Raw genomic sequence first — 23,101 nt, 5'->3', positions numbered from 1 at the left:
GAGAGGCCCATTGCTCACTTACTTTTTGATTCTTTCTTTGGTGGATGTTCGCTCTCGCTTTCGGTTATGCTTACATTTTCCATCACTGGTAGAGAAACTTAAAGAAACACAGTCAAATGTTTCTTTTTAAAATAGTAAACATGACAAAATTACCCAAGATATTTCTCCTATTCAAAAATTAACTAACTGATTAGAAAGTCTAGGTAGTGGTTTTCAACAAAGGTGCCATTTTCAGTTATTACAAATAGAGCAGGTCATATTAGTGGTATCTAGAGAGGAGAGGCCCATTGCTCACTTACTTCTTGATTCTTTCTTTGGTGGATGTTCGCTCTCGCTTTCAGGTATGCTTATGTTCTCCATCACTGGTAGAGAAACTTAAAGAAACACAGTCAAATGTTTCTTTTTAAAATAGTAAACATGACAAAATTACTCAAGATAGGCTCTTATTCAGAAAGAAACAGATTAGAAAGTCTAGGTAGTAATTTTCAACGAAAGTGCTATTTTCAGTTATTGCAAAAAGAGTGGGTCTTATTACTGGCATCTAGAGGGCAGAGGTCCATTGCTAAATATCCTACAATGCACAGAGCATCACCTGCCCCCTCAACTATCCCAGCTCAAAATATTAATGCTATATGCTTGAGACATCCAGGAAGAGGTGATGGGGAGGCAGGGCGATCCACTTTTATCTTGCTTAGATAACACGGGTGGGCAGGGCTATCTTCTGGGAGAAGGGTAAAACTTCCTGCTCAGTAAACACATGGCCTTTTTTCTCTGTAAGGGGCTGGAAACTCTCTAGATCCTAGGGGTCAGGACAACCCTTGGCTTGAATCAGACCTAGCATATGCAAACTTATCTATGAAGGAAAGTTACTGTTTAATGATTCAGTTAGATAAAAGGATCCCAAATGGTCTGTGTGCAAATTACTTATTAGAGCTGCTCTTTATAGTGGTGTGAAATATGTTTTCTGGTGACCTTTGAGTATACTAATATAACTCCTGCAAATGCGTGAGGGACAATATGGAGTGCCAGGGATAAAACCTGGATCGGCCATGACTTGCCCAATGAACTCTCTCTAGCACCTACCTTTCTTTTTTTGAGGGGGGTTCCATTTTTATATGCATATTAATGCAGTACTTCTTCTTGTAATAACTTATTTGATAGAGAAATTTGAAATTCTAATATATTATTTTTGCAATTTTATACATTTAATTTTCATTATGTAGTTCACAATAGTTCATGACAGATAATAGTCAAATCCCACCCAACCAGCAAGCATCTTCCGACCACAGTAAGAGGGAAGTGTATGAAGATTGTTGATTTCATTCCGGGGCCCTTTAAGCCCGTATATAAGAGAATGCAAGCAAGTATGTTAAAACCAAACACATGTGTGCTGCTTTATGTATATCAGTGAGCAACAGTATAAGAGGTCGCACAGCCGCATTTTCGGCCACACACTCCAGGAAAAACTGCATCGCTCTCTTCTGGGAGCTTTGTTTTATAGTCTCTGGATCTTTAACCCCTATCTTTCTTATTATTTGTCTTTTTCTGTCTCTTCCTTCTCTCATAGTCCTTTGTTTCTATCTTTTGATCTTCATTACTTTTATAATTATTGGCTCCTCTTCATTATTGTTTTCTCATTTTGTATCTTTCATTATCATCTCTTTCTGTTATGTTCCCTTTGTCCCTCATTACTTTTATTTGTACTGGTCTTTCTGTGTGTCTCCCTTCTCTCACAACTCCCTCTGTCTCTTTCCATTAGTCCTTCATTATCTGTGTGTATGCCTTTCTGGCTCCTTTGTCCCTCATTATTTTTTTCTCTTTGGGTTTCTCTGTACACCACTATACTATAGCTCCAGCCCTAAACTACTACTTTGCACTGACTTCTCCCTACCCCCACTCCCTGCCCTGACTTATTCTCTCTATCCCCTATATAATCATCTATCAAATCATCTATCATGTTTATCTTGTCTTTCAAGCTTCTTTCCAAACTTTTGAATCCTGCTTCAAACCTCTCTAAAGTACCCACAGAGATAGAACATTCGCAAATAGTGATCAGTCAAGTGCAAACCTGAGCACCGCTGGGTGTGGCCCCAAATACCAATTGTTCTTATCATATTTTAAGTCATATGTTTACACTGGTGTCAAATACTCCACCAATGCCCTTGTAGTGCCTGCGGTCCAGTGCAACCATTCCTCACACCCATCCCACCTTAACCTGTTAAACAAAGCTTTTTCTTAAATAGTCATGTTCTGTCTTTATATTTTATATATATTTTATATCCTCTTTTTAAAATTTTCCTTCCTTAGTTTTCAATTTCCCTTGCCATCCTTCTTCTTTCTCCTTTCCTCCTCCCCGAATCACCTGTTACCCTCCATGTTTGCAGTGCTCAGGGATTTACACTGGGCTCTGCCTCCTGGCTGCATGCATTGTAAGTGCCTTGCTATATGTACTATCACTCCAGCCCTTTTAAAATCTACCTTAAATTAGATCTTCTTCTTAAACATTTTCTTGTGCTATCCTGTTGTTATTCTCTCAGTTATTCCTGGATTATTTGCACTGTGATAAATTACAACACCACATTTACCATTGATGTCAGCGTCCCTTCACAAAGAACCCTCCTATCACCTTGTACTCTATATACATTTATTCATTTTTGAACCCAGTTCTGCTAATTATTTTGCATAATATTTTTCTGAACATCACAGAAATTGCTCCTGTATACAAAGCATGCACACACATCTTTGAGCCATCTCCCCAGATCTCTTCTCTCTCACATTAGCTCATCTGTGTAATCTTTACTGACTCAGTAAAATTTTTCTTTGTTTACAGTCTATATTCTTGCCTTTTTGCGCTGTCTCCTTTACAAGTTTACATGAGATCTAATATAGGGGGCTGGAGCAATAGTATGACAGGTAAGATGCCTGTCGTGCATTATTGGGGATCAAACACAGGGACCTGTGAATGGAAAGGATGTAAGCCTTAACTGTGGCCCCCAAACCAAAAATAAACAGATCTGTGATACAGACAGTCTTGTGAACCTGCACTCTATAGACCGTTTTTGTTTTGTTTTGTTCTGTTTTGCTTTTTGAGTCACACTCAGTGATGCACAGAGGTTACTCCTGGCTCTGCACTCAGGAATTACTCCTGGTGGTGCTCAGGGGACCATATGGGATGCTGGGAATTGAACCCGGGGCAGCCGTGTGCAAGGCAAACACCCTACCTGCTGTGCTATCGCTCCAGCCCTGACATTTAATTTTTATAATGAGCTTATAAAATTCATTCTAATAATATAATCATATGTGCACATTTTTTACAACTTGAGTTGTAACTGAGAAGTGCCTGTGTCAGGGAGCCACTACAGTCAAACCTAAAGGTGATCTGGAGGCCATGCATTACTGGGGATCAAACTCAGGGACTTGTGGACTTCCCACTGCAAAAGTGAATTTGTGACTACATGAGCACACCGATTCTACAAAGTCACAGATACGTAAAATACATGCATCTTTTCCTTTGATTGCCTTGCTCACCTTCCACTGCAGTCAATGGTTGTTTCTCAAGTGTACTTATAGGCATAGACTCTTCCTTCTTAAAAGGGGTCTTTTGCATTTTTTGTAAATGATAGGCGATTCTTTTCTCTAGAAGCAGTTGTTTCTAAAATAGTAAACATATATTTAATGTACTAACTTGTCACTGACAATGCAAGCAGATATTTCAAATATGATGACATATTCCTGTCTTGTGAGTTCTAGAGTCACAATGAGTACAACGTTTGGAAGGTAGTAGTGGTAAGTTTTTGTCTTCCAGCAAAAGAAAGAATATATTTTAAAATTTATAGGGGTCTACCAATCACTGCTTGTGGGGTCAGGGACTTGTGAATAGAAAGTATGTATTCCAACTCTTTGAGCTATCTCCTTGGCCCAGCTGATCTCATTGCCCACTTTTCTGGAGAGAGCTTCCATTCAAATCATCTTTTCAAGTCCAGTTTCAGACCTGTCTGTGTCTAACAATCCCCTTGTGAGTTTAGGTCATTCGTGTTATCAAACTTGACAAATATAACTTGAAAATATGAAGTTAATATATACATTTCAAATAAAAATGCATTTTATATTTTAAATGAAAAATATCAAACTTGGCAAAAACTTTCACCTCAAACTGTCCCGAGTTTACAGGTAAAACATCACCTTACCTTCAAATTGGCTTGTTCTCTAGTTTTTTGACGTTGTTTCTCAAGTCTCTCTTCTCTTTGTACTTCTTCTCCAATCTTCGAGAGCAGCAACATTTCTTTCACCTTCCAATCCTAAACAGAACACAAAGTCACAGTAGTCAAAAGTTCTTTCACAATCATTTTTGGTTATTCTGACAACCTGACAGTATATAAAATTGATCTTATTAAAGGCCTAACAGAAAATGGGTCAAATATCTTGCCTTGACTTTTGGATGTACTAGTGTACATTTTTTTGGGGGGGAGGGAAGATGTGTCGGTTGAGTGGATGGATTAAGAAAGAAAATTATTATGATGCTGTTGGAAGCATAAAACCGGTTTCTCTTATGGAGTCTGACTTTCTATCAGATTACATATGATTACATATGTAATTACAAAAGGCTCAACAAAAGCTTTTCAGGACTTCGAGGAGAATGCAGGTCTGATTATTTTTCACTGGAGTGAAATTTTGAAATTTTAGTATCACCTGAATTGTGAAACTAATTAAATAAATAATTTGTGGTATCAGTACCACACTGTTAAGTTAAATCTTGTCTATTATAGTGATTATAAAATAATGATAAAATATTAACGGTAGTTTTTTTAATTGGTTTTAACAGTGGTAACCTTTTTTTCTTTTTTGAGAGGGTCACACCCGGCGATACACAGGGGTTACTCCTGCCTCTGCACTCAGGAATCACCCCTGGCAGTGCTCAGGGGACCATATGGGATGCTGGGATTCGAACCCTGGTCGGCCGCATGCAAGGCAAATGCCCTATCCGCTGTGCTACTGCTTCAGTCCCAACAGTGGTAACTTTTAAGACATGTAAACTTAAGGTGATGTTGCTAAGAATGTTTATAAATGAAACAACAATGCACAATTTCCCCTTAATATTTAAAATGTGATTCTTGCCTCTTCAATTTGTTCGTGTAGATCAAGTTGTTTTTTGATGTTTTCCTGATATTGGTTTTCTTCCTCCTTCATGTAACTTGTGGGTGGTCTTTCTTCCTTTCCATTCCTCTTTTGTAGTTCCGTATTAATCATGTCTATATATCTAAAGGTGCAAATATAGGTGACAGTAAATGAGGGTTTTCTTTATTATCCACTTTGGTATTACCTAATCACTTTCTGGATTGCTAATTAATTTCTTGAAATACAGGAAGTGAGAGTATTTTTTTCAGGGACCCTCTCCATGCTATACTCATTTTACCAGACTTAGTTATTGTGGATGGGACAAAGTTGAAATGTGGACAGGTCATAAACGCTTTATAGAGATTAATCATAACTGAGTTTCAGGAATATATTTTTAAAAAATTAATCCTTAAGGATGTTAAAAAATATTTGTAGGACAGGCATGATAATACAGTGGATAGGGTGCTTGCCTTGCACATGGCTGACCTGGGTTTGATCCCAGGCATCCAATATGGTCCTCTAAACACCAACAGGAGTAATTCCTGAGCACAGATCCAGGAATAACCCCTGAACACCGCTGGATGTGGCCCAAGATCAATTAAAAAAAATTCCTTAAAAGAAGTGGGTACTACCCTGCAACTCTCAATTCTTTGGATTCTAGTAGATAACTGCATATTCTGATATATCAGACATGGAGTCATGGAATATAAGAGCCAGGTGATGGGAACTAGCCTCAGGGAGAAAGAAAAAATCCTAAAACTCATGTTTGTAACATAACATGAAATGTATGTGGGTAATAGCTGAATGAACATACACAATTTGGTATACCAAGAGTACACACGGTTGGGTGGTTGATGAATATAGTCATAGCTACTCTTACTCTTTAATCTTGAAATAATTTACTTAAATTTGAAAGGTGCTAATGACACCTCTCCCTCTGTTACTATGGACTGGAGTTTCCTATTTGCACTTTCGATTTATTCAGATGTCAGTTTTACTTACCTTCTGTTATCCTTAACTCTCCTCCCTAGCCCTGGTAGCAAGGTTCTCATCTCTTACTGTTTAATAACTTTTTCTTCACACTGAAGGTGTGTCTAATTTTTTAAAACCTGTTTTCAATGGTTTCTATTGCTTTTATAACCTTCAGGGGTAAACAGAATGTATATTAATAGAATGTATATTAATAATATAAATTAATTGATGTTACCTCTGTCTTAAGAAAGCTTCCTTTCCTGGGCTTACTTGTGATTTTTCTTCCAACAACCAGTCTTGAAATAGTTCCTTTTCTTCAAGCTGGTAAGATTTCTTCAGTTTGTAACAGTTGTTTATTTGTTTCTGAAGCATTTTCTGAAAAAAAAAAAAAAAAAAGAATATCATTGTACCTGTCTTTTGAAATGTTGTCTTGTATGTTTAGTTAACTTGTTGTACTTTACAAATTTTGTTACCTGCACTTAAGTTTACCATGGATCTATTCTAGACAAATGAAAAAAATTATTTAAATGAAATTATGGCAAAAGTATAATTTTTACCTCATATACTTCTAGATAATTTATTTGATACCTTAATACTTCCAGGTCAGAAACAGAAGATCAACACTTCCTTCAAAATTCTGTATAATTTTTTTCCTACAAACCTCTTTTTTTGTTTTTTTTTTTTTTGCTTTTTGGATCACATCCAATGTTGCACAGGGGTTACTCCTGGCTCATGCACTCAGGAATTATTCCTAGCGGTGCTCAAGGACCATGTGGGATGCTGAGAATCAAACCCGGGTCACCACATGCAAGGTACACACCCTACCCGATATGCTATCGCTCTAGCCCACCTCATTTGTTTTTAACTTACTTGTTCTCGTATATAGTTTCTTTCAAAGTCTAATTTCAAACTGGTCAGATAATCCTTGTATTTATTTAATTCTTTCAAACTACAGGTGACCTAAAATAGAAAGATGAACACCGAATAAAACTTTCCAGCATCACAATTATATTCATTTTAGTAATAATTTTGGAATCAAGAGTAATTATAACATATTTTGGTAACAATTTAGAAAGCAATGTCTTTCTAAAATTGTCTGTACCACAAGGAAATTTTGATATAAATAAAATCATTTCAGTAGTATGGTTCATATCATGTGGAGTTTACTCTCTCAAATGAATGCTATTAAAATACTACTAGAATAACATTGTTTAATCCCTGAAAGAATCTATTCTACCACATTGTCCTTTGCTCAGTTTCATTTTGTCTCTATTCTTCGTAAAGGATATGGGGAATATTTCTTTTCTTTGATAGTGCATACAGAATTATTATTACTTTTAGAGGGAAGGCAGTAACATAAACAGGGTTGGGAGAAAAATATAAATAGCTTGTGGTTTTTTTTTTGTTTGTTTTTCGGGTCACACTCAGCGATGCACAGGGGTTAGTCCTGGCTCTGTACTCAGGAATTACTCCTCTTGGTGCTGGTGGACCATATGGGATGCTGGGAATCGAACTTGGGTCAGCTGTGTGCAAGACAAACTCCCTACCTGCTGTGCTATCACTCCAGCCCCCTCGTGTATGTTTTTCTGTACTCAAATATTTTTATGTTTATCATTTGCTCCAAATGTAGGAACATCTAGTTTTATTTATAAATAATAGTTGCTTGTTTCTCTTTTCACAAATACTAATTCACTGAGTTTTCTATTAGGTGTTTATCCTTTACTGATCAACTGAAAGTTAATATAAGGTTCAAGTACAGAGGCAAATGCCAATAGTTTATGCTGATTAACAATAAATAAGCTCCAACTCACTTTATTGTTGCTGGTGATATAGCCATCTTTCTTTAATTTCTTCAGCATATCTTTTCGATTATAGTATGATTTTAAATGTGGATCATGTAGGCTTTTATAGCTAGTGTCCATATGCCGGCAATATGGATCATTCAAATTAAAACCATAAGATGGTTGATAAAGCTGAAAAAATAGATTCAAGATCATTAAAAAAAAGAATAAAAGTAAAATAAAAATATAAAACAATTGTATTTAAAATAAATAAAGCAATTAATTTAATGTAAAATGATCAAGTTTTAAAGTGTTAAAAATAATACAATTTTTAAAATTTAATTTTGGTATTTGAGTCACATCCAGTAGTGCTCAGGGTTTATTCCTGGTTCTGTGCTCAGGGAGTGCTCTGACAGTTGTCAGGGGACCACATGTGATGCCAGGGATCAGTTGCTTGCAAGGCAAACACTATCTCTCTAACCTAAAAAAGCACTTTTTAAAAAAATTATTTATTTTTAATTAGTGAATCACCGTGAGGGTAGTTACAGATTGATACACTTTTGTGCTCATGCTCCCCTCATACAAAGTTCGGGAACCCATCCCTTCACCAGTGCCCATTCTCCACCACCAATAAACCCAGCATCCCTCCCACCCTCCCCAATCCCATCTCCCCCCACCCCACCCTGCCACTATGGCAGGGCATTCCCTTCTGTTCTCTCTCTCTAATTAGCTGTTGTGGTTTGCAATAAAGGTGTTGAGGGGCCACTGTGCTCAGTCTCTAGCCCTCATTCAGCCCGCAACACCCTTCCCCCGCATGGCCTTCGACTACATTATAGTTGGTGATCCCTTCTCTGAGTTGCCCTTTCCCCAGAATGTAAGGCCAGCCTCCAAGCCATGGAGTCAACCTCCTGGTACTTATTTCTACAATTCTTGGGTGTTAGTCTCCCACTCTGTTATTCTATATACCACAGATGAGTGCAATCTTTCTATGTCTGTCTCTCTCTTTCTGACTCATTTCACTCAGCATGAAACTTTCCATGCCGATCCACTTATATGCAAAATTCATGATTTCCTTTTGAAACAGCACTTATAAACCTCAATCACTGTCACTGTCATCCCGTTGCTCATTGATTTGCTCGAGCAGCTGCCAGTAATGTCTCCATTCGTCCCTGTTGCCTTCAGAGTCAGGGGAATGAAGCCCATTATCGTTGCTGTTTTTGACATATTGAATACACCATGGGTAGCTTGCCAGGCTCTGCCATTTGAGATTCTGTATCGCTCTCTTCCGGAGCTTTGTTTTATAATCTCTGGATCTTGGCCGTTGATTAGAATACATGGCAATGGGGGCAGTTTGTGGGTGTGACTGCCAAACTACTGGACAACTGGGGATCTTGGTGGATGAGTCCCAGTCCCGATCCGAGCAGGCTTGGAGATCTCAGCCACGGGTCCCCCATACCTGGATTTCTCTGACGGTTCTTTCATGCATTAGGCTCATCAGAGTGTGTGTAAAGTAGCCTTGAGTATGGCTGTGGCTGTGTTCTGGAGGTTTTCAGCTGCTGGGCTCTGCTTGGGGCAGGGAGGGAAACTTACTCCGAGGGGGCCCTGGTGAACAGAGCCTAGTGTGGGGGCAAGAGATTAAACCACAATATGTTGACATTATTAGGCTTTTATTTGAAAAGAAATGTGAGCAGAATTTAAAGTGAGGGAAAACAAACCTAACTACCTTTCTCATCCTCTTTTCTCCACCAGACCTATCTTCATGCTGGAAGTATGAAGGATTCTGTGGAATCCCACTCCTGAACCTAAGAGTTCCTGCATGGACTATACAAATTTAATACAGTCCCTATCAGGATACCCATGACATTTTTCAAAGAAATAGACAAAACACTCCTGAAATTTATATGGAACAATAAACCCCCATGAATAGCTAAAGCAATCCTTGGAAAAAAGAAGATGGGTGGCGTCACCCTCCCCAACTTCAAACTCTACTACAAAGCAGTAGTAATTAAAACAGCATGATATTGGGATAAAAACAGACCTGCAGACCAATGGAACAGAGTTGAATATCCTGTCACAGACCCCCAAAATATGGCCACTTAATCTTTGACAAAGGAGCAAGAAATGAAAAGTGGAACAAGGAAAGCCTCTTCAACAAGTGGTGCTGGGAAAACTGGATAGCTACCCGCAAAAAATGAACTCTAACCTCTGTCTTAATGCCAGGCACAAAAGTCAGATCAAAGTAGATTAAAGACCTCAATATCAGACATGAATTAACAAGGTTCATAGAAGAAAATGTAGGCAGAATTCTCCATGACATTGAAGCTAAAAGCATCTTTAAGGACGAAACAGCACTGACCACTCAAGTGGAAGCAAATATAAACAAATGGGACTACATCAAACTAAGAAGCTGCTGCACTTCAAAAGAAACAGTGACCAAAATACAGAAAGAGCCCACAGAATGGGAAAGAATATTTACCCAATACCCACCTGATAAGGGATTAATACCCAGGATATACAAGATACTTGTAGAATTGTATAAGAAAAAAACCTCCAACCCCATCAAAAAATGGGGAGAAGAAATGAACAGAAGTTTCCTCAAAAAAGGGGGCTGGAGCAATAGCACAGCGGGTAGGGCGTTTGCCTTGCATGTGGCTGACCCAGGTTCGATTCCAAGCATCCCATATATCCCTGAGCACCGCCAGTGGTAATTCCTGAGTACAGAGACAGAAGTAACCCCTGTGCATTGCCAGGTGTGACCCAAAAAGCAAAAAAAAAAGTTTCCTCAAAAAAGAAATACAAATGGCAAAAGGCACATGAAAAACTGCTCCACATTGCTAGTCATCAGGGAGATGCAAATCAAAACAACAATGAGATATCATCTCACACCACAGAGACTGGCACACACTCAAAAGAACAAAAATAACCAGTGCTGGTGTGGATGTGGGGAAAAAGGGACGCTCCTTCACTGTTGGTGGGAATGCCGACTGGTCCAGCCTTTCTGGAAGACAATATGGACAGTCCTTCAAAACCTAGAAATTGAGCTTCCATATGACCCTGCAATACCACTTCTGGGAATATATACTGAGGATACAAAAGAGCACAGTAGAAATGACATCTGTACCTATATATTCATTGCAGCACTGTTTACAATAGCCAAAATCTGGAAACAACCCGAGTGCCCTGAAACAGACGACTGGTTAAAGAAACTTTGGTACATCTACACAATGGAATACTATGCAGCTGTTAGGTGAGATGAAGTCATGAAATTTGCTTATAAATGGATAAACATGGAGAGTATCATGCTAAGTGAAATGAGAAAGAGAGGGACAGACATAGAGGGACTGCACTCATTTGTGGAGTATAAAATAACATCACATGAGGCTGACACCCAAGGACAGTAGATACAAGGGCCAGGGCTATTGCCCCATAGCTGGAATCCTGCTTCACGAGCAGAGGGGAGAAGACAGATGGAATAGAGAAGGGATTACTAAGAAAATGATGGCTGGAGGAACCAGTGGGGATGGGAGATGCATGCCGAAAGAAGATAATGGACCAAACATGATGACCTCTCAGTGTCTGTGTTGCAAGCTATAATGCCCAAAAGTAGAGAGAGAGTATGGGGAATATTGTCTGCCTTAGGGGCAGGGGAGGGTGGGAAAGGGGGGCATACCAGGTATATTGGTGGTGGGGAATGTGCACTGGTGGAGGGATGGGTGTTTGATCATTGTGAGATTGTAACCCAAACATGAAAGCCTGTAACTATCTCATGGTGATTAAATAAAATAAAAAAATTAAAAAATTTAAAAAAATAAATAATAAAAAAGAGTTCCTGCACAGTAGGTAGTATGTTTGATACTTAGGCAAAGCAGCAAGACAACAGCAAGACAAAGCCATATTCTGGACAATGACTTTTTTACACATAGAAATCTATACCTTCGAAGAGGAAAAAGCAACAATTGCTGCAGTTAGTAGACTGACTATTACTACTACTTTTAGATGTTTTAGATGTTTCGATGCAATTAGTAGATTGACTATTACTACTACTTTTAGGTGTTGAATTTTGTTGATCACAATTTTGTTGGACCAAACTTCCTGGGCTACTGAATTCTTAAGAAAGTGCATATCCATTCATTAAGGCCAATATAAGCCTTTTGTTGTTAATTAAAAGTACTGTTTTCCCTGTAGACTCTTGTTTTATATTATCACTACCTGCCACTGGAAGAATATAGGGTAAACTTTAATTTGTGCAAAATGTTTGTATCACTTAACATGTTATTTTTCCTGAAAGCTAAGTGTGTAATTGACAAAGTAGTTGCTATTTATTTTTCTTTTTGGGTTACACCTGGCTATTCACAGGGATTACTCCTGGCTCTACACTCAGGAATTACTCCTGGCGGTGCTCGCGGGACCATATGGGATGCTGGGAATCGAACCCGGGTCGGCCACGTGCAAGTCAAACGCCCTACCCGCTGTGCTATTGCTCCAGCCCCAAAGTAGTTGCTATTAACTTTACAATAAAACCAATGTCTTAAACATAATAACAAGCATATTAATTTATAGATAAATTACTAGAAAATATACTTAGTATGATGATGTTGAAATATTGGATAGGTTTTCAAGTTTTTATTAATGGATAGCTAAATATAGGAAGGTTACAATATTACTTTAATTCTGTTGAAAACTTGGACAGAATACTGTCATTTTACTTCTACTTGTGGTTCAAACAATATGAAGTATCTAAATTTCTTTTTTTCTTTTTGGCTGTTTTTGGAGTCACCCCCAGCCATGCTCAGAGGTTACTTCAGGTATGTGGAGGACTATATGGGGTAGCTGGGATTGAACCCTGGTTGCCAGTGCACAAGGCAAAAGCCCTATTATCCGCTGTACTATCATTATAGCCCTAAATTTCTTGTTTGCTTAGCGTTGCTAAAAAAGGTATAGAGGAAGCAGGAAAGTCTGTTGAAAGAGTGTGGCCTAAGAGTCATGAAACAGTGGTTCTGATCTAAACTCTGCCACAATCTACCTCTGATTTAGATGAATCATAGTTCTATGTCATGAGTTTCAAAATAATGCCAAAAGCAGGGTCAGTAGTACAACAGGTAGGGTGCTTGCCTTGCACACGGCCATCCAGGGGTCTATCTGGGAATCACATTGGTCTACCAACTGATCTCTAAGCAAAAAGCCAGGAGTAAGACGTGAGAAGCACTGGATGTGGTTCCCAAACCACACAAAGTTACCATGGAGAGGGGAGGAGGAAGGTAGGTGGATGAGCTTTAGAGGGGGACACTCTGGTAGAAGGTGTGATGTTGGAACATTGAAAGCATGAAACCCAATCATTAACAGTATTATGTCATGATGCCGCAAATAAAAAATCATTTTAAAATTTATAATCATGAAAATTACTATAATAAATTTAAATTTAAAAGAATTTTTAAAAATTCTTTTAAATTTAAAGTAAAATATTTGAAACTATTTTGAATTTTATTTTAATGTTATTTAAAATAAAATAATTTAAAATTTCAAATGATAAATTGTTATTAAAAATTTAAATCTGAAATAATTTAAATAAAAATTATTTTAAATTTAAAATAACTTAAAATTAAAAATTATTTTAATAGGCCCAAATGCTAGTATAGTGGATAGGGCGCCTGCCTTGCATTGCATGCAGCCATACAGAGTTTGATACGGAGCATCCTATATGTCCCCTGAGCACGACCAGGTGTAATCCTTTCTTTATTTCATTTTTTTTATTAAGCCACAATTAGTAATAGTTACAAAGCTTTCATGATTCATGACTGAGTTTCACTCATACAATGATTGAACACCATTGGTGGGATAATTTCCACCACCAATGTCCCCAGTATTCATCTAGGCAGTCCCACCCCACTCCAACCCTTGTCTCTAGCAGTCACCTTCCTTCTGAATGAGTAATTCCTGAGTGAAGCCAGGAGTAACTCCTGAGTATCACCAGGTGTGTCCCAAAAGACTAAAACAAAATTTTTTAGATTTATTTATTTATTTTTGCTTTTGGGGTCACACCTGGCGATGCACAGGGGCCACTCTTGGCTCTGCACTCAGGAATTATACCCAGCAGTGCTCAGGGGACCATATGGGATGCTGGTAATCAAACCCATGTGGGCCGCGTGCAAGGCAAATGCCCTACCTGCTGTGCTATTGCTCCAGCTCTTTAGATTTATCTTTAAATTATTTAAAAATAAAAATTATTTTAAATATAATTACAAAATTATTTTGAATTTAAAATGAATTTTATAATTAAAATTTTAATTTAAAATATTCAAATTAAAAATAATTTTAAATTTAAAATAAAATATAAAACTTAAATTTTATTTTTTAATTATTTAAAATAAAATTATTTTAAGTTTCAAATTATAAAAATTACAATTATTAAATATTTACTTTTTAAATAATTTTACATTTAAAATAAAATTAAAATTTGTAAATTTTATTTTAAAGTAATTCTGAAATAATTATTTTAAAATTTTATCACAAATTATACTTAATAATTTTAAATTTAAAATAATTTAAATGGAAATTATTTTAAATTTATTATTTTAAATTTAAAATATTTAAAATTATTTAAAATGCTATTTTAAAATGAATTTGATATAAAAATTCTTTAAAATTTTAAATTAGGGGGCTGGAGTGATATCACAGCAGGTAGGGAGTTTGCCTATCACGCGGTCGACTGGGTTCTATTCCCAACATCCCATATGGTCCCCTGATCACCTCCAGGAGTAATTCCAGAGTGCAGAGTCAAGAGTACCCCATGTACACCGCCGGGTGTGACCCGGAAAGCAAAAAAAAATTTTTTTAATTATAAAATTATGATTAATAGGCCCCCGCCGTGTCCTCCGCGCCCCGGCTCCTGACCTGGCCCCCTAACTGCGGCCCGCCCTCGCAGGAAGACACTGGGGGCGTGTCCCGTATCTTAGTGGGCGTGGTCTAAACGTGGGCGTGGCCTCCTCTCAGAGCGGCCAACGCTAACGCGGCCGCAGTTATTCTTTATTACCTCAGCTCAATCGGTACTTGTATTGTTTTGAAAATTCACTTTTGTGATCTCAAACACGCAAAATAGCCATTAGCTTAGTCTGACACTATAAAATCTGTCAGTTAATAAGGGAAGTTTAGCACGATCAGAAAACCTTCTTTCCACAAGAAGAAAAAGGAATAAATAACTACAAAGCTCCAACTCTATACTTCCGTAACAATATGAGGAAGCAGCGAAAATCACCTCCACCAAGAGAGGGAGAAGAAAAAATTCCAGAAACATCAATGGGGGCTACTCACATCTACGACCTCTCAGATAAACAATTCAGAGAGGAGATCTGTAGGAGAGTCGACCTACTCCAAGCAACCGTGGAACAGACATCCAATAAACTAAGGGAGGAGATGAATGAAGCACTGGAACGGTCTACCAAGAAAATACAGGAAGAAATGAGAACAGAAATCTCAAACCTACGAACAGAAGTCACACAAATAAAGGAATCGGTAGACGAATTAAAAATCTCTCTAGATGCCCTCAACAGTAGAATGACTACAGCTGAAGAAAGAATCAGCAACCTGGAAGATGAGCTGCAGAAAGCTTATAGACAACAACAAATCATGGCCAAAGACCTCAAAATGGCTATAGAGCGAATCAGAGCCCTGGGGGATGACTTCAAGAGAAACAACATAAGAATCATAGGAGTACCAGAACCACAGGGAAGTAACCCCAATGAAAAAAACACAGTCAAAGACATCATTGCTAAGAAATTCCCAGAGCTGGAGAAGGCAGGCATCCAGATACAAGGAGTCCGAAGAGTACCAGCAAAAAGAGACCCGAATAAAAAGACTCCAAGGCATATCATAGTCAGAATGACGGATGCTATGGATAGAGACACAATTCTGCAAGCAGCAAGGTCAAAGAAGGAAATTACATACAAAGGAGCACCCCTCAGATTTACAGCAGACCTGTCAGAGGAAACCCTCCGAGCCCGAAGACAATGGTGGGACATAGTGAAAAGACTCAACGAAATGAATGCCTCACCAAGAATACTTTATCCGGCTAAACTCTCACTCAAACTCGAAGGAACCATACACTACTTCTCGGATAAACAACAGCTCAGGTCCTTCATAGACTCAAAACCAAACTTGAAAGAAGGTCTAAAGGGGCTACTGTAAGACAAGGTGGAGCCACATAAAAACAACAAATACCACAGAAATATGACGCAAAATCCTATCACAATAATCTCTCTCAACGTCAACGGCCTAAATGCACCCATAAAGAGACACAGAGTGGCAAAATGGATCCAGAAATTAAACCCATCATTCTGCTGCCTGCAAGAAACACACCTGAACAAACAGAGTAAACATAGACTCAAAGTCAAAGGATGGAAAACAATCCTGCAAGCAAACAACCCCCTTAAAAAAGCTGGAGTGGCCATCCTAATATCCGACAACATAGATTTCAGATTGAAAAAGATTAAAAGGGACAGCGAAGGTCATTTTCTGTTTATCAAGGGATATGTACAACAGGAAGAAATCACACTTTTAAACATATATGACCTAATGAGCGACTAGCTAAATATTTAAAACAACTCCTAGCAGACTTCAAAGAGGACATCACTAACAGCACAATAGTAGTCGGAGACTTCAATATGGCCTTATCGTCTCTAGATAGATCGACAAGAACAAAACTCAACAAGGAAACACTGACTCTGAAAGAAGAAATTGAAGAGAGAGGCCTAATAGACCTATACAGGGCCTTACACCCCCAAAAGAAAGAATACACATTCTTTTCCAGTGCACAAGGAACATTTTCTAAGATAGACCATGTACTGGGCCCGAGAACATACCTCAATAGAATCGGAAAAATAGAAATTGTATCAACCATCTTTTCAGACCACGATGCGCTGAAGATAGAAGCTAACCACTCACTGACACGGAGAATCAAGTCAAACACTTGGAAATTAAACAATTCAATGTTGAACAATGAGTGGGTCAGGAAGGAAATCAAGGAAGAAATCAAAAAATACTTAGAAACAAATGAGAATGAAGACACGAGCTGCCAAAACCTATGGGACGCAGCTAAAGCCGTGTTAAGGGGAAAATTTATAGCTCTCCAAGCATTCCTCAGGAAGGAAGAAAGGGCCCACATAGACAGCCTGACTAAACGACTCAAGACCTTAGAAAAGGACCAGAAAAAGGAACCCAAACCAGATCGAAGGAAAGAAATAATAAAAATTAGAGCAGAAATTAATGACATGGAAACCAAAAAGACAATCCGAAAGATCAATGAAACAAAGAGCTGGTTCTTCGAGAAAATAAACAAGATTGATAAACCACTAGCAAGACTCACAAAGAAAGAAAGAGAAAGAACCCTAATAAATCGAATCAGAAATGAAAAGGGGGACATCATAACAGAAACCAGTGAGATACAAAAGATCATTAGAGACTACTTCGAAAGTCTATATGCCACAAAACAGGAGAACCTAAAAGAAATGGATGGATTCCTCGATTCCTACAATCTCCCAAGACTGAACAAAGAAGACTTGGAATACCTGAATAGACCCATCAATGTTAAGGAAATTGAAACTGTGATCAAAAACCTCCCCCAAAACAAAAGCCCAGGCCCAGATGGTTTCACTGGCGAATTCTTCCAAACATTTAAAGAAGACCTGCTGCCTGTTTCCCTCAGACTTTTCCAGGAAATTGAAAAAACAGGAAATCTCCCAAACAGTTTCTATGAAGCACACATCTCCCTAATACCAAAAGCAAACAAAGACACCACTAAGAAAGAAAATTACAGACCAATATCCCTGATGAACACCGATGCGAAGATCCTCAATAAAATACTGGCAAATAGGATCCAACAACTTATCAAAAAGATCATACATCACGACCAAGTGGGATTCATCCCGGGGATGCAAGGATGGTTTAACATTCGGAAATCAATCAACATAATCCACCATATCAATAAAAGCAAAGATAAAAACCATATGATCATATCAATAGATGCAGAGAAAGCATTTGACAACATCCAACATCCTTTCATGATGAAAACCCTCGCCAAAATGGGGTTTGGAGGAACTTTCCTCACGATAGTCGAAGCCATCTCTATCACAAGCCTACGGCAAGCATTATCCTCAACGGGGAAAAACTAAGGGCCTTTCCTCTGAGATCAGGCACAAGACAAGGATGCCCACTCTCACCACTCCTCTTCAATATAGTACTGGAAGTACTTGCGATAGCTATTAGACAAGAAAAAGAGATTAAGGGCATCCAGAAAGGAAAGGAAGAAATCAAACTCTCACTATTTGCACACGATATGATACTATATCTAGAGAAGCCTAAAACCTCTACTAAGAAACTCTTAGAAACAATAGACTTATACAGTAAAGTTGCAGGCTACAAAATCAATACCCAAAAATCCATGGCCTTCATATATGCAAACAATGAGGCAGAGGAAAGGGACATGAAAAAAGCAATCCCATTCACAATCGTGCCCCAGAAAATCAAGTACCTCGGAATCAGCTTAACCAAGGAAGTAAAAGACCTCTACAAAGAAAACTACAAAACGCTACTCCATGAAATCAAAGAGGACATGAGGAAATGGAAACATATACCCTGCTCGTGGATAGGGAGAATCAATGTTGTCAAAATGGCAATACTCCCCAAAGCATTATACAGATTCAACGTGATCCCTATAAGTATACCCATGACATTCTTCAAAGAAATGGATCAAGCAATCTTAAAATTCATATGGAACAACAAACGTCCAAGGATAGCTAAAACAATTCTTGGGAAAAAGACGATGGGAGGCATCACCCTCCCCAACCTCAATCTTTACTACAAAGCAGTAACAATTAAAACAGCATGGTACTGGAACAAAGGCAGAGCCGTAGACCAATGGAACAGGGTGGAATACCCTTACACACAACCCCAAATGTATGACCATCTAATCTTTGATAAGGGAGCAAGAGATGTGAAGTGGAGCAAGGAAAGCCTCTTTAACAAATGGTGCTGGCACAACTGGACAACCACATGCAAAAAAATGGGCGTAGACCTCGACCTGACACCTGCACAAAAGTCAGATCAAAATGGGTTAAAGACCTCAACATTAGACCACAAACCATAAGGTACATTGAAGACAAGGTCGGCAAAACCCTCCACGATATTGAAGATGAAGGTATCTTCAAAGGTGACACAGAACTAAGCAATCTAGTAAAAACAGAGATCAACAAATGGGACTACATTAAACTAAAAAGCTTCTGCACCGCAAAAGATACAGTGACCAGAATCCAAAGACTATCCACAGAATGGGAAAGGATATTTACACAATACCCATCAGATAAGGGGTTGATATCAATGGTATATAAAGCACTGGTTGAACTCTACAAGAAGAAAACATCCAACCCCATCAAAAAATGGGGCGAAGAAATGAACAGAAACTTTACCGAAGAAGAAATACGAATGGCCAAAAGGCACATGAAAAAGTGCTCTACATCACTAATCATCAGAGAGATGCAGATCAAAACAACCACAAGATACCACCTCACACCACAGAGACTAGCACACATCCAAAAGAACAAAAGCAACCGCAGTTGGAGAGGATGTGGCGAGACAGGGACCCTTCTACACTGCTGGTGGGAATGCCGACTGGTTCAGCCCTTCTGGAAAACAATATGGACGATTCTCAAAAAATTAGATATTGAGCTCCCATTTGACCCAGCAATACCACTGCTGGGAATATATCCCAGAGAGGCAAAAAAGTATAATCGAAATGGCATGTGCACATGTATGTTCATCGCAGCACTGTTTACAATAGCCAGAATCTGGAAAAAACCTGAATGCCCTAGAATGGATGACTGGTTTAGGAAACTTTGGTACATCTATACAATGGAATACTATGCAGCTGTTAGAAAAAAGGAGGTCACAAATTTTTTATTTAAGTGGATCGGCATGAAAAGTTTCATGCTAAGTGAAATGAGTCAGAAAGAGAGAGACAGACATAGAAAGATTGCACTCATCTATGACATATAGAATAACAGAGTGGGAGACTAACACCCAAGAATTGTAGAAACAACTACAGGAGGTTGAGTCCATGGCTAGGAGGCTGGCCTCACATTCTGGGGAAAGGGCAACGCAGAGAAGGGATCACCAACTATAATGTAGTCAAAGGCCATGTGGGGGAAGGGAGTTGTGGGCTGAATGAGGGCTAGAGACTGAGCACAGTGGCCACTCAACACCTTTATTGCAAACCACAACAGCTAATTAGAGGGAGAGAACAGAAGGGAATGCCCTGCCACAGTGACAGGGTGGGGTTGGGGGAGATGGGATTGGGGAGGATGGGAGGGATGCTGGGTTTACTGGTGGTGGAGTATGGGCACTGGTGAAGGGATGGGTTCCCGAACTTTGTATGGGGGAAGCATAAGCACAGAAGTGTATAAATCCGTAACTGTACCCTCATGGTGATTCATTAATTAAAAATAAATAAATTTATTATTAAAAAAAATCTATGGTACACTACTACACAGCCACCAAGAAAAATGAAGGCATGAAATTTTCTTATAAATGAATGGACATGGAGAGACACGGACATTCCACATCATGCTGAGCAAAATGATACAGATGAAGAGGGATGAGAGGGACAAATGTAGAATGACTGAATTATTTAGTGGGATATAAGAAGTATATAGTACGATACTAATACCTATAGTATCACACTAAGACCAAGAACGGTAGAAACAAGGGACATAAAAAGTGGTTTACCATTGGAAGCTTGTCACAAGTGGTGTAAAGGCAGGTAGGATAGAGAAGGGACCACTATGACAATGATAGTTGGAAATGATCACTCTAGACAAGAACTAAGTGTGGAAAGTAGGTAAAGGAACAAACATGATAACCTTTCAGTATCTATATTTCAAACAATAATTCCCAAAATGAGATAGAGACATGGTGTGAGAGAAAGAAAGAAAAAAGGTGTCTTCCCTAGATGCAGGCTGGTGGGGGCACGGGTGGCTGGAGGAAAACTAGGGACACTGGTGTTGGGAAATGTGTACTGTGTAAAGGGATGGATGTTGAAATGTTGTATGACTAAAACACAATCATGAGAAACTTTGTAACTGTGTATTTTACTGGCGATTCAATAAAAGAAAATATTAAGAAAAAAATTATGATTAATATTTTTATTAAATTTTTTTTTTTTGCTTTTTGGGTCATACCCGGCGTTGCACAGGAGTTATTCCTGGCTTATGTATTCAGGAATCACTTCTGGCGGTGCTCAGGGGACCATATGGGATGCTGGGAATCAAACCCGATTGGCTGCGTGCAAGGCAATCGCCCTACCCGCTGTGTTATCACTCCATTCCCCTATTTAAAATAATTTAAATAGAAGTATTTTAAGTTTGAAATTTTTAATTACTTTAAATTTTATTTTAAAATTATTTAAAATCAAAATCATTTAGTTTCAAATTATAAAAAAATTATAATTATTAAAAAATTTAAATTTTAAATTAAAACTGTAATTGTTTTAAATTTTACTTTAAAATGAGTTTGAAATAAAAAATATTTAAAATTTTAAATTATAAAATTATTATTCGTATATAAAATAATTTAAATAGAAATTGTTTTAAATTTAAAATATTTAAAATTATTTAAAATAAAAATTATTTTAAGTTTCAAGTTATAAAAATTATAATTAAAAATAATTTTAAATTGTTTTAAATTTTATTTTAAAATTATGTTGAAATAAAAAGTACTTGAAATTTTATTACAAAATTATAATTATTAATGCCTTAAATTTAAAGTAATTTAAATGCAAGCTATTTTAAATTTAAAATACAATTATTTAAAATTGTTTTAAAATTTTAAAATTACATTGCAGTTAAATTATTTGAAACGTTATAAGTATAAAATTAATATTAATTTTTAAATTTAAAATATTTTAAATACAAATTACTTTTAAAATTTAATACATAATATTTAATATCATTTAAAATTTATTTTAAAGCTATTTTAATATAAAAATATTAGCTATAAGATTACGGTTATTAAAATATTTAAGTTATAATTTAAATAAAAATTATTTAACATTTAAAATTTTTTAAATTTTATTTTAAAATAAACATTAAAAATTCATAACAAATTATATTAATTTTTAATAAAATAACTTAAAATTATTTAATATTAAAAATTAAAAATTATTAAATCATTATTTTAAAATTCTCGTGCAAGAACCCTACCCTCTGTACAATCGCTTCGCCCCTTAACATTATTCTTAAAACTGAAAGAAAAAATATCGAAGGTTTAAAATTAGAATCTTATTTCCTTGAGGCCCGCTAAAACACAAAGAAACATCCCAGTCTTCTGAGAATGTCATGGGGGGAAGCAATATAATAAAGTCTAGGAGGGCTTACAATAATTAGCTAAGACCGGAAACAAGAAGTAGCTAAGAAGTCAACGACAGAGGAACAGTATAGACATGACATCCAGATGCTGCGATTACTATATAATATACACCATTACTACAATAACAATCATGTGACTAATAGTGAAAAAAGTTTTGAGCATCTTTTAGCAAGCTAAGTTTTGGCAAATGTAAGTCGTTTCTGTTGAGGGTGAAATACATTTAGCAGAACAAACTGCTCTCAAAAGAAAAATACTGTTTCCGGAAATAAAACTTAAACTATCAGGTGGACTAGATACACATCAGACATGCCAAGAGGCCTCCAAGTCGGCGTCATGGCGCCCGAGCGCCCGGAAGTGGCAGGTCAGCAGAACGCGCCAGCGAGCGTCTCTCTCACCGGGATCAAAGCACGTTCTAAGCGTCAACCCGGCACTTCCGCTGCGCCGGGCCCGGAGCCCAGGAGAGGGCGGGGGGGGGGGCGGGCCACCCTGCGGCCGTCCCGTTACTGACGTCATCCGGACCCCGGCCGAGGGAAATTCTAATACAGAACGGCCAGCCGCGGTGAGGCTCGGTCTAGGCCCCAGCCCCCACCCGGTCTCACATGGAGCAGCGAGCTTTGCCACGACTTCAGTCCTACGAAGACATTTTACCTTTTCGCATAAATTGGTTGTATAGAACACATTGCGGGTCCCGGGGAACACGGGCAACTTGCCCCCCAGGGGCAGGTCCAGCAGGTGGGTGGGTCCAATCTCGGGAACCGCTTGCTTTTTCCAGTTCTGTCGGGCACAGTTGGGAAAGGCTGTTCGTTTCTCAAGCGCCTGCGTTT

General features: G+C 38.0%; 1 protein-coding gene across 1 annotated transcript in view; it reads right to left on the bottom strand.

Annotated features, from left to right (window-relative positions):
• LOC129399645 (fibrous sheath-interacting protein 2-like) overlaps nt 1-23,101 on the bottom strand; it is a 112,717-nt gene that overhangs the window by 89,009 nt on the left and 607 nt on the right. Inside the window, exons 2-10 of the mRNA XM_055120140.1 lie at nt 22,926-23,051; nt 7,899-8,060; nt 6,958-7,047; nt 6,323-6,462; nt 5,116-5,257; nt 4,188-4,298; nt 3,529-3,652; nt 300-374; nt 23-97 (exon numbers count right to left, since the gene is read on the bottom strand). Of these exons, the coding sequence (XP_054976115.1) occupies nt 23-97; nt 300-374; nt 3,529-3,652; nt 4,188-4,298; nt 5,116-5,257; nt 6,323-6,462; nt 6,958-7,047; nt 7,899-8,060; nt 22,926-23,051 (1,045 nt within the window). The remainder of the gene's footprint in view (nt 1-22; nt 98-299; nt 375-3,528; nt 3,653-4,187; nt 4,299-5,115; nt 5,258-6,322; nt 6,463-6,957; nt 7,048-7,898; nt 8,061-22,925; nt 23,052-23,101) is intronic.

The sequence above is a fragment of the Sorex araneus genome, chromosome X (genome assembly GCF_027595985.1).
Source record: "Sorex araneus isolate mSorAra2 chromosome X, mSorAra2.pri, whole genome shotgun sequence".
Lineage (NCBI taxonomy): Eukaryota > Metazoa > Chordata > Mammalia > Eulipotyphla > Soricidae > Sorex > Sorex araneus.
The sequence above is the reverse complement of the archived record's forward strand: the minus strand, read 5'-3'. Positions and strand labels throughout refer to the sequence as shown.